Below are 12410 nucleotides of genomic sequence, written 5' to 3' on the forward strand. Positions count from 1 at the left end.
GGGGTGATCCTTTCATTCATACTCTCTTCTTCAACTCCCATCCAGAGCTTTAACTCTTCTCAGGGTTGGGGAACTAACAATGACAGATAAAGATCTTGTTATATCCACACTTTTTCCCTCCCTGCATCACTTTGACTGGCTAAAATGCCTTTAATACAACACAGAGGGGAAGGTTGGGCAAGACATTCTTGAATCTCTTTCAAATATACTTGGCCCTTCCCTAGAGCAACTAGGTCACAAGAACGGATTACCTTCCTCTATCTCTAGTATTCCTTGAACCTTAAAGGACAATCAGGGGCAAGAAATCTTTTTACTACTGGGCTACCTGTAGGACTTGGCTGTCCCCTTCTCCCCCTCCCCTCCCCCCCATGCCTATATGCACAGAAAGAATAGAGGAGAGAGAGAAAGGAAATTAGAAGGGGCCAACCAGATGAGGCTGAAAGACATTAAAACTGTTAAGATGCAGTATGGGGTGGGGGTGGGGAAACAAAGACAGGACAGTAGACACCTATATTCTCTCTTAACCCTTAAAGTCTTGGGTTTAGGGGAGGAGCTTTGACCTCAGCCCCTTGCTTCTTCACCCCTCCCTCGATAATGTTTCCATTTCCCCATTCCTGCTCCCCTTGGACAAATGAGTGGTGAGGGGAGCTCAATGGACGCTGTAAACTGGGGCGACTATTGTCACCCTCAGGGATGGGGCCAGAAGGAAATGGAGGTTTACCTAGTGCCTAATTATAAGTCCCGCTGCCCGCCCTGTGCCACTCTCAGCATGGGGAAGAGCTTGGGTGAGGGCTGGGTAATGCCTGGGTAGGCCATCCTGTCACCCCGCTAATTAGAGCTCCTGGGACTCCTCCCCAAGGCGGGGAGCTGGCCCCCTCCCTCCCATTGAAATAACTCTGGCTGGCTGCTAGGCAGGTCATTCACTGCACGTTCCCTGCCTACCCCGGGCAGTGTCTGGGCTCACCGTCTCCCATCTCCCCTTTCCCTCCATCCCTGTACACATCCTACTACCATCACCACCATCACTGTGCCCCGCCACCATCAGCTCTGAGGAACTATCCAGCTAAAGGCGGAGACTTCTACCCAGGAGAGATGGGAGGACGAGGAATATTCCATCTACTGCTGATGTGCTTAAGCCCAGGTACAGGGTCTGGGGGTTTCCCAGCACCCAGAGAAGACAAGAAAGAACTTGTAGCAAAGGGAATCTTGGGAGATTCTTTGAGAGTCAGATGCCTCTGGAAGTTGTCTCTCTCCTCAAAGCTGCTTGCTAGGGTTGATCTCCCTCATGGACATTTTCATCTCTGAGCATTAGGTTTCATGTGTATACATGTGTTTGGTACTTGAACTGGGCTGAACTCTGTCTGGGAGCTATCCAGCTGGAAGTATTGTGAGAATTCCAAGTGAAAGGTTTTGGTGTAGAAAATGGTATTCAGTGAGCAGCCAGAGAAGGGAGTTGATTCTCTCTGGATGGTCTTTTTTGCTCCACTCTTCTCTCTTCATTCCTTTCACAGGGAGTTAGGAAGAGATTTATGACCTTGGAAGACTCCATGGTCTGGGGAGGGAATGGAAAGTATAAATTCAGGGTTGAGCTTGCCTCATTTTTGCCTTTTGGGGGACAGACAGATAGCAAAAAGACCAATCTGGCATTTGGATCAAGGTTCCCTATTTCCTTCCTATCTTACAGAGGAAACTTATTTCCATGCCTATTCAAATTGAGATTCTTTTTTAGGAAGGATATCCAGGCTGGGCCAATAGGTCAATCAAATTTATCACTATTTTCCTGGAGACTGTCACAATGACATCCAAGATAGGATTAGGGAGTGGGGAGTAATCTAGCTTTTATCTTTTTGTCTGTGGAATTCTATTTGGTTATTTGGGAGCTCCAGGTTGGGTGCCCTGCTGGGGGCATTTCCATTTATGAAGCTATGTGTTTGGGGTGATGGTTAAGTTAGGGGTTTGGGCTAGATAGACTATCCTTTTCTGGGAAGCTCCATTCTTTCCTCTCTGAAATGCAGGATGGGACACAAGTAACTAAGTGAAAAATAAGGTATGGATTTCAATGCTTAGGAAAGTTAGCTTTTATGATGCTGCTATTCCTAGGGACATGATCACTCAGTAGATCTTGGATGATCTTTAAAGTTTAGTGGAAGACTCTTTTGCTCCCTACCCCAGCTCTCTATCTACTTTTCCATAATCTGTCCCGTTCTCAATTCTTGTCTCTTTTAAGGCAAATCTTTGCCTTATAGGGTGCCTGCATGTTCCTCTCCTCCAGCCTGCTCTCCTTCCTTGTTCAACTCACTCTGTTCCTCCCCATCTGCTCCTTTCTCCCTTGCCTATTGCATCTGTTCCTTCCCCAGCATTCCTTTTCCTCCTTCCCTCCCTTTTCTCTCTGAAATGTTGGATTTTCAGTCAGGAGCTTTGGGTTTAGAATTTAGTTGGAACCCTATCTGTTGCTGTGGCCAAGTGATTTCTTTCTGGGCTTCAATCTTCTCCCATAAAACTAGGAGGTTTGGGACTAAATGATTCCTAAGTCTTTTCACCTGTAAATCCTGTGAGTTTATACATCCTCTGAACATCGTGTCCTTTCCCCATCCCTTTCTGAGGTGTGGTCTTGCAATTTGGCTTTTTCTCCGTGAGAAACACGGAATGATTTGTTAACATCTGCAGGTACATATGGATGAGGCAAGTGGATGTGCATGAGGCAGTTCCACAGCTCCTGAGGGGAGGGTCTCCTCAGTCTGGGATGGGTGAGGTACTACTTTGAGTGGAGGTGAGGGAATGAATGGACTGAGGTGATTTCTTATTTGTTTCCACTTCCACTATCTCCTCTCCCCTCTGTTCTCTTCTCCCCAAACCCCAGATTTTGTCCCCTGTCTCCTACCTGAGACTCAACAATGTCTTTTTCTTACTTCTCTAACTTTCTCTGGCAGCCCAGAGGCTGAAGAGAAAACGACTCCATTAAATTCCAACTTGTACTGTGGCCATTACTGCCAAGCAGCCCTTCCCTAGGGCGGGGACTTTACCGTGCAGCTAGATGTCTATTGCTTACCTGTGTCTGCCAGTCCTCCCAGTGCCTGGGGAGACATGGAGATTATATCAGGATCCTTATCTCCACTGTGTTTTCCTGAGGTCAGGGCTGGGGAAAGGCAACCTGCTTCCGTTAGCTCTCTAGCAGACTTTCCCGTTCCCTTTGTTGGGGGGTGAGGAATCTTAGGTCTTCCATTCTTCAGTTTTCTTGGGCTTCCCCAGAATTCTTGGGAGAGACTAGGAGGTTGTCGAGTCAGGTGGGTGGAGACTTCTCTCAGGTTTGATTCAGAAGTTCTAGTTCAGTGATCTTAGAATGACAAGATTAGAGCTGGGAAGGGACCTTAGAGAGCATTGCATGAGTCCTAAATTTACCGAGGAGAAAACTGAGGCTCTGAAAGAAGTCATACAGCTTGGTGTGGGAACTGATTCTACTGGCCTTTCCCGATTAGCCAGACTTGATCTGTTTCACGTTCCGTGTGTGTGTGTGTGTGTGTGTGTGTGTGTGTGTGTGTGTGTGTTTATGTCTGTGACTGGGAGAGATCAAGACAGGAGGAGGCAGACAAAGGGATGGAGCTCAGTGCTGAGCACATAATAGGTATTCATTGAATACTTTTTGATTGACTAACTGATTGGGAAAGAGGAGGCACAGCAGTAAACCTAGCTAGAGAGCAGAGGGGACTGGAAAGGAAGATGGGGGTGGAATAGGGGGAGGAATGAGACCTAGGACGGTAAGTTGGGACCCCTGGTCTCATCTCTGCCCATGCACCTGCTGTTCCACTTCTCTCCCTCAATTCTCTGGGGTGGGTCTGTCCAACTGGTTGGGATAGGCTTTTGCCTGGGGCTTGGAGGGAGGGAAGAAGACTGTAAAACTGTCTTTTACTTCCGGAAATCCCCACTCCCCACCCTGGGGCATCTGGCTAAGGAAGCCCATAAAGTCCGGGCCGCCCAGGATTGTATGTGGCAATGAAAATGCTCAGGCCAGGCTAGCCCAGGGAGGGGCCTGCAGGGAGGCTTGGCTCCCTCCTTCTCCCTGACTCAGCTGGGGCTGGGGCAGGGCAGGGCAGGGCAGAGCTGGGGCTGGGGCTGCATGAGGCAGAAGGAGCAAGGAGACAGGTGCCCGAATACACACAAATGTGGACATCCCTATGGGACGAAACACATACATTGACACATGGATCATATACTATTTACTCTGATACAATACACACTCATATATACACACACAGAGGCTGGAAGAGACATCTTACCTATTTACCTGCCTTAAACAGGAGAAAGCTTTATTCCCTCTAGTGAGAAGACTTCACTGCAATGAAGACTGGGGAGCCCAAGTCTATAGCCACAGTTTATTTAGTTTGATATCTGTGTATACAATCCTATGTTCACATCTACTAACATATGCATGCAACCACCTAAAAAACGATAACTATATCTAGTTACAGATATTAAAAAAAAAATCCTGCAGACATACACAAAGCCATAAACACAGCCACACATAAGACATTCAATCACAATGTATACACACACATGTGCATAATCACAAACATAAACACAAATCACAATACAGTAACATGCATAGAACCACAAATACAGGCTTGTACATACATATAATTGTTCACATATGCACAATCACATGCTTATACATAATATTCATAAGCACTCATAAATATGCTTAACCATATAGTCATACTCAGTCATGCACACAAAGTTTTTCATTTGACACCAACTCTGTCTTCCTGACCTTGATTTGAGGTTTGAGGGTTATGTCAGAACCCTATATTTAAAAAGAAATTAATGGAGAGAGGTCTGTGACTCCAGTCTTCAAATTTTGGCCTCTGCTCCCTCTCTGCCTCTATTCCCCTACCACCATCTCATCCTTTCTCTCACATACCTGTTTCTTTCTCCCAGCACTGCTGTCCGCTGTGCGGATAAACGGGGATGGACAGGAAGTCCTGTATCTGGCTGAAGGTGATAATGTTCGGCTTGGTTGCCCCTATATCCTGGACCCTGAGGACTATGGTCCCAATGGATTGGACATTGAATGGATGCAGGTCAACTCAGATCCTGCACATCGGGAGAATGTGGTAAGTGCCCTGAACACTAAAGTTCTCTAGTGATTCTAAGACCCTCACCCTATAGTTCTATAATGTTTTTCTTTCTTTCCTGCGAATGGGAATGGGTAAAAGAATTTGTACATTTTTAAATGTAGGCAGAAGGAAGCTAAACAAGGTCCTAAATTTATACTAAGTGTTGGAGACTGCAAACAAGTCCAATAATCCTGATTCCAAGTCATTTTCTCTCTCACTCCCTTCTTCCCTCCTGCGATCCTGAATGCTGTACCCTCAGCCCCAAGGTGCAGAAATCTGTATTGGGGAACAGAGATATATTTTTTCTCCCTCAAGAAACTTCCATGTAAACTTCTCATTTTTCAGAGCTTTTTCTATCTATTATCTCATTTGCATCTCACAAAATTTCTTTTGAGGACAAGCTAGTTTTTTCATGACCATTTTACAGAGGAAGAAATTGAGGGCCAAAATGAGGTTAAATGCGATGTTCAGGATGCCTGTGATCTTAGTTCCATTAGGTCTATGTAGTACTGCCCTTTTCTACCCATCTTGATCCATCTCACTTCTCTCTTCTAAGAAAAACTAGCCTTCTAAATATTTGACTTTTATGCTTTAAAAGTTTGCATTTTTAGTAATAGCTTTTGCTTTTTACATTATTTACATTCTTTCTTATATCCCTTCTCCTAAATGTTCTTGATTTTCTTTAGAAGAGGAAGAGACAAAAATTATCAAAACCAATAATCTTGTTAGAAAATCTGACATTAAATGCAATGTTTCATAGCTGGGGAATCTTCTCTCCTTTGCACATGTGTGGGTAATCCCTATAATTTTATTTTCCTCTCTTTCCCTCCCCCTTATCTTTTTCCACAGTTCCTCAGTTATCAAGACAAGAGAATCAACCAGGGCAGCCTCCCCCACCTTCAGCAGAGGGTCCGATTTGCGGCTCAGGACCCCAGTCAGTATGATGCCTCCATCAATTTAATGAATCTGCAGGTCTCTGATACAGCCACCTATGAGTGCAGAGTTAAGAAGACCACCATGGCAACACGTAGAGTCATTGTCACTGTCCAAGGTACATGTGGGTGAAAGATCATGTGGATAGTGGAAATAGCATTTGGAGTTTGCAATCAATGGACCTGGGCTCAAATCCAAGCTTTGTCCTTTATTGACAGTGTGAGCTTGGACACTTCTCTGGACCTCAATTTCTTCATCTATAAAATTAGGTGGTTGAACTAGATGATCTTATTTTTATTGTTCAGTCATTTACCCTTATTTAAGGTTTTCTTGGCAAAGATATTGGACTGGTTTGCCATTTCCTTCTCTAGCTCATTTGACAGATAAGAAAACTGAGGCAAACAGGATTAAGGGACTTGCTTGGGGTAGTCTAGTAAGTGTCTGAGGCTGGATTTGAATTCAGGCCTTCCTGACGCCAGGTCCAACACTCCATTTTTCTGGATACCCAGATAATCTCACAGGGTCCTTCAGATGTCAAAGCCAACTTTTACCTGATAGTTTTACTACATACAACAGAAAAGTGATGACTCTAATTATGGTGGGGGTTGTTTTTCTAGGTGATTATAGCTTTAAGAATATTGTTGTGTATTTGCCTCTGTTACCCATCCTAAATCCCTTTCTGATATTGAATGCCAGTAATCCTGACCTCCTGTTCATTCCTTGTTTCTCTAGCTCGCCCTGCAGTGCCCATGTGCTGGACTGAGGGACACATGACCTATGGGAATGATGTGGTGCTCAAATGTTTTGCCAATGGGGGCACTCCACCCCTCTCTTACAAGTGGGCCAAGATCAGTGGACACACTCACCCTTACCGGGCCAGCTCTTACCTCTCACAGCATAATTACCACTCAGAGCTGTCCTACCAGGAATCTTTCCATAGCTCTGTAACCCACGGTGAGAGGATTGGGGGTGGGGGGGGGGTGGAGAGGAGGAAAAAAAATCTGGGGTATTGAAGACTTCCTCTACTTTTAAGAACCTCAGAGGCAATTCTTGAAAAGGATGAGGTTTCCTATGTGAAGAATTAGTCCTACAGCTGGGGTACTATGGAGACAGCATGGAAGTGACTTGGGCAAACATCTGGATGGGTTTCTATTAGGTTGGTGGAGGGAGGGACAAATTTATAGGAGCAGACTCCTACAAAAGTGGCTCTCTGGATCTCAGTCCCCCCATTTATAAGGGATGGTCTAACTGGATGGTTTTTAAGGTCCCTTCCAACTCTGACATGCTGATTTTCAGGATTTCATGACCTTAATAGAGGATTGCATTTCAAATGAAAGGGCAAGGGTTCCTGAATCTTGTCCTAAAGGGAGCATCATTGTGATGTGAGAAATCATTAGGAACAGATCCTAAGGATGGGGACAAGCAGTAAGCCTTAAGGGAAATGGGGCTTATCCAACCAATTTTAAGATCTGGAAGATTTCTAGCTAGGTGTCTGTCTTTGTGAGGATTAGTCTGTGGAAAAAGAGAACCTGAAGAATCAGTATTGTATACATTGTGTAGAATAGAAAACAGCAAAAATGTTGAGAAAATTGCCTCCTTATTTTAGGGACAGTTTAACTCTCTCTGAAGGGTGTGTTTATATGTGTGTGTGTATGTGTGTATGTGTGCCCGTGTCTGTGTATATTTCTTTTTCCTATTGGTGTTTGTCCCTCTTGGGATTTGTCTGTATTGGATTTTTCCCTCATCCCTTCCTGAAACTCTCCCTCTTTCTCTCTATCTCTGCCTCTCTTTCTGCCTCTGCCTTTCTCTCTCTCTGCCTCTCTGTCTCTCTCTGTCTGTCTTTCTCTCTGTTTCTGCCTCTGTCTGTCTGTCTCTTTGTCTCTCTCTGTCTTTGTGTGTGTGTGTGTTTTTCCCCCTGCTGTCTCCCCTATCCCAGCCTCCAATGCTTCTTCTCGCCAGGGTTATCTATCACCGAGTTAGGGAAGTCTCTGGGCCAAAGGTCCTCTGGCCTCTCTGCAGCTGACTGATCCTTCCTCTATATCAGGGCTCAGCAATGGGGATTTGGTGCTGAAGGACATCTCCCGGGAGGACGATGGGCTATACCAGTGTACAGTGGCTAACCATGTGGGTTACAGTGTGTGCGTGGTGGAAGTGAAGGTGTCAGGTAAGTGACAAGCGGTGCAAGGGTGGGGATAAAACCAATGGAGGCGAGGTTTCCCGGAAGGACGGGTGGACGGGTTAGGGGGAAGTCTAAGGGGTGGAAAGCGATAGGGATTCCAGTCTGGGTTCCACCTGTAAGCCTCCGCTGACTCGCTGACTCTCCCTATATAGATAATCAACTTATCTCTCGCTTGTGGCTCAGACCAGCTCCGCCCGTCTGGGAGAAAAATAGAACCTTTCTAAGACATACAAATGCTAAGCTCACTTGCATATTAATTTCAATGTGGCGAATTGAGTACTAGACATCTTCCCTCAGCTCAAAACCCCCGAAGATCACTCTCTTACCTCAAGCTACTTGGTCTAGCATAGACAAAGTCCCAATCTGGCTTCTACCTCGTCGAGCCCCCCTCTCTCCTCCCCCTCCCAGATTTCATTACTGGAATGTGGCGAGAGTTGGGGATGAAGGGAGGTGTATCAGGATACTGACAGGCATTTGCTTTTCCCCACAGACTCCCGCCGCGTGGGCATGATCGTTGGGGCCGTGCTAGGCTCCCTGCTGATGCTAGCTTGCCTCGGCCTGGGCATCTGGGGTCTCGTCTGCTGCTGCTGCAGCGGGAACGGGGTCAGCCGTGGCGCCTTCGGTTACGGCAACGGCGGCGGGGTCGGCGGCGGCGGGGCCTGTGACTTGGCTAGTGAAATCAGGTAAAACCTGATGCATGCTGCATGCTGCTGTGAGGGAGGGGCCCGGCGCCCTCCCCCACTCCTCATCCCCGCCTGCCAACGGCTGGGACCCCCACCCCTCAAACCCGCCCAGCACCACCACGGAGCCTTGGGGACCACAGCATGCAGACCTGCCACCCGCCGCATGGCTTCATTCTTTTTCTTTTCTTCTCCCTCCACCTTCTCCCAGCCCTCCTCCGGTCCCCTGCCCTCCTTTTCTTGCCTCCTGTCTGTCCAATTGTCTGTCTCTTTTAGACTGTAAGCTCCTGGAGGGCAGGGCATGTGTCTATCAAAGTCTTCTCTATACTGTACTTTCCGGTGCTCTGGAAATGGTTATTTAAGAAGGCAATCATAATTTATTACTAAAAACGAACTAGAAATAAAAATAGAACAATGCTAATAGTGCTGAGAGCTGCAATGCCTTAGGGGATTAAAGCCTTTTCAGAAGGCAAGGCCAGAAAAGGAAAGGTGAAGGATAAGACAATAGGAAAGAAAGGAAACAGAGATTTTATGTCTTTAATGTCTCTTGCAACACTGATTTTATGGAATAATCGGTGAAAGAATCTCTCAGGATTTTGATGCTTGGACCATTTGGAATGAAGGGCTAATCCTATACAGAGTCAGGAGAGTAACCCAGGTGACTTCTGGAATTGTTTGAGGTCACCAATACTCAAGAATGGAGAAAGATAGATGGAGAATAGAATAGGGTGAAGGAGAAGGGGGTGGAGAGGAGAGAGAGAGGAGAGAGAGAGGAGAGAGGGAGAGAGGAAGAAAAGGAGAGAGAGAGAGAGAGAGAAAGAGAGAGAGAGAGAGAGAGAGAGAGAGAGGGAGAGAGAAAGGGAGAGAGAGAGAGAGAGAGAGAGAGAGAGAGAGGAGAGAGAGAGAGAGAGAGAGAGAGAGAGAGAGAGAGAGAAAGAGAGAGAGAGAGAAAGAGAGAGAGAGAGAGAAGAGAGAGAGAGAGAGAAAGAGAGAGAGAGAGAAAGAAAGAGAGAGAGAGAGAGAGAAAGAGAGAGAGAGAGAGAGAGAAGAGAGAGAGAGAGAGAGAAAGAAAGAGAGAGAGAGAGAGAGAAAGAGAGAGAGAGAGAGAGAGAGAGAGAGGAGAGAGAGAGAGAGAGAGAGAGAGAGAGAGAGAGAGAGAGAGAGAGAGAGAGAGCCAGGGTGGGTGGAAAGGGAGGGTGGCAGGGGAAGAGAAGAGGTTTTCCAAGAGCCCGTGGCTCTGCCCAGGCCATGCCCGCCGAAGAGCCCCGCTCACACCTCCTGCCTGTTGTTTTCCACAGAGAGGACGCATTGGCACCCGGGTGCAAGGCCACCGGGCGGGGCGGCGGCGTCACCCACCTTCTAGGCTACCCGACACAGAACATCAGCCGCTCGCTGCGCAGAAAGTACGCAGCTCCCTGTGAGGGGCCCGAGAATGTGCCCTTGGCATCCTGTGGGGTGGCTGTTGTGCCTGCCAATGCCACCTCCGTCAGCGCCCCCTGCGAAGCGGGCCCCTCTCCCATCTACGTCAAAGTCAAGAGTGCTGAACCTGGGGACTGTGGAGAGGGGCAGGTGAAGGTTAAGGATGGTTATTTGGTATAAGCATCAGCCTTGCCACCCAGGTGGCACCTTTCCCCAGGTGGGCACTGCATCCCCCAGGATCGCTGTTTGGGGGTATCAGAGATGGGAGGGATTGGGGCTCTTTGCCTAAAACTGGGGACACGTGAACCCATAATGCCCACCTCACTGTGCCTGCCCTCCCTCTGACTGGCTGAAGACATTTTCTCAGCCTGAATGTAGCAATAAATAGCAAACTGTGCCCTCCATGAAAAGTTAGGAGTGGTGTTTAGAGCAAAGAGAAAAAGAGATGGCCCATTTTGAATCTTCCCTCCATCCTGTGATGGCAACAGAGGGAAAAGGAGGAGAGGAAGAGAGAAAAGGAGGAAAAGAGGTTTAGTGTTAAAGAAGGGGCTGTGACAGGAAGATTTCGTGTCCTCAGCTAAGGCAGAGAGCCCCAATTTGGGGGATGGGGGCTTGGGATCTGGATAGGTAAAGAACTGGATGTTTTGTGTCTGAGAGTGCTGAGCCAAAAGGCAGCAGTATAAGCACAATAAAGAAGCTACAACAAGTTTCAGGACTGAGGTAGTCTTAGTTCCTAGAGGGAAACAGGGAAGGGGAGGTATTGCCCAGGGATGGAACTGAGGGATTTATCTATCTTTCCACCTGCTTTGATGGCCCCTACCACCTCACTGAGTATAACATCCAGGAGTTTCCCTTTTCAGAAAATTAGATGAATGGAGACAGGGTGGTGGTAAGATTTACCTTCCCAATGTCACTTGATTATTCTCAACTTGTTCCTCTGGATCTCTTTGTTTCAGAAATGAATGGAGAGAGAAAGGGGAGGGATGTGCCTGGCTCCAAAGGGCATCTGGGAACCAATAAAGGCACTGAGGTGCCACCAAGCTGGGCTGATCTCCCTGGGGACACACAATGATCAATAAAAATGTCCTTTCTATGGATTAGTGGCAATGCTGGTTAAAAAGAAAAAGAAAAAAAGACCATAATGAAATAATTTGTAGGTAGGATTTGAAATTAAAAGGGAGGAACTTTAGTGATTATTTAATCCAACTACCTCATTAAGACAAACAAGAAACAAAAAAAAAACTAAAAAAAAACTCTGAGTTCCATCTTGGAGAGTCAATTGGTAATGGCTACAATCTAGTAGAAATGGAAATGGAACTAGAACCTGGTATTCTTGCTACAGATGTGACAGGCCTACAGAAAAAAAAAATGCAGTTTGTATTTTTGGAAAGCATAAGAAGTAAATCTACCTTGGAGATTCTTTAGTTCAAGATGTCTCTGTTTAATTTTCCAAGTCTAGGCTACTTCAGACCACTCTTGACCCAGCCCCCTTTCTCCTGATGTTTCAGAGAAGCCTATCTTTTTCTAATTCCACTCTGTTTTTTACTTTGGGCTACAAGTGACAGCTCAGGTGCTCTTTGTATAATTCTCTGGCATCCTTTTATTTTTATTTTAAAAAATTATTTATTATTATTATTATAGCTTTTTATTGACAGAACATATGCATGGGTAATTTTTCAACACTGACCCTTGCAAACACTTCTGTTCCAACTTTCCCTTCCTTTCCTCTACCCCCTTCCCTAGATGGCAGGCAGTCTCGTACATGTTAAATATGTTAAAGTGTATCTTAAATACAATATATGTGTACATATTTATACAGTTCTCTTGTTGCACAAGAAAAATCAGATTTAGAAAGGTAAAAATAACCTGGGAAGAAAAACAAAAATTCAAGCAAACAACAGTGGAAAGAGGGTAAATGCTATGTTGTGGTCCACACTCAATTCCAAGTGTTCTTTCGCTGGGTGTAGCTGGTTCTGTTCATCGCTGATCAATTGGAATTGAATTGGATCCTCTCATTGTCTGGCATCCTTTTAAAGCCAGAACTTTATTCTCTTCCTCCTCCTCCTCCCCCCTTCTTTCTCCTCCTCT

General features: G+C 46.2%; 1 protein-coding gene across 1 annotated transcript; it reads left to right on the forward strand.

Moving 5' to 3' along the window:
- The first annotated feature begins 652 nt into the window (after window positions 1-652).
- Window positions 653-11028, forward strand: VSIG8 (V-set and immunoglobulin domain containing 8). Its single transcript, XM_051996576.1, has 7 exons — window positions 653-785; window positions 4813-5108; window positions 5961-6162; window positions 6777-6998; window positions 8089-8208; window positions 8714-8906; window positions 10202-11028. Exons 1-7 carry the CDS (start codon window positions 653-655, stop codon window positions 10500-10502), a joined length of 1467 nt encoding a protein of 488 aa, XP_051852536.1. The 3' UTR covers window positions 10503-11028.
- Window positions 11029-12410: the final 1382 nt, after the last annotated feature.

Source organism: Antechinus flavipes, chromosome 4, assembly GCF_016432865.1.
Source record: "Antechinus flavipes isolate AdamAnt ecotype Samford, QLD, Australia chromosome 4, AdamAnt_v2, whole genome shotgun sequence".
In the NCBI taxonomy this organism is placed as follows: Eukaryota; Metazoa; Chordata; class Mammalia; order Dasyuromorphia; family Dasyuridae; genus Antechinus; species Antechinus flavipes.

Coding starts and splice junctions, on each gene's coding strand:
- VSIG8 (XM_051996576.1), top strand. CDS start 653: ATGGACGCTGTAAACTGGGGCGACTATTGTCACCCTCAGGGATGGGGC. Junction 786..4,812: donor CAGCATGGGGAAGAGCTTGG/GTGAGGGCTGGG, acceptor ATATTTAAAAAG/AAATTAATGGAGAGAGGTCT. Junction 5,109..5,960: donor CTGCACATCGGGAGAATGTG/GTAAGTGCCCTG, acceptor CTTTTTCCACAG/TTCCTCAGTTATCAAGACAA.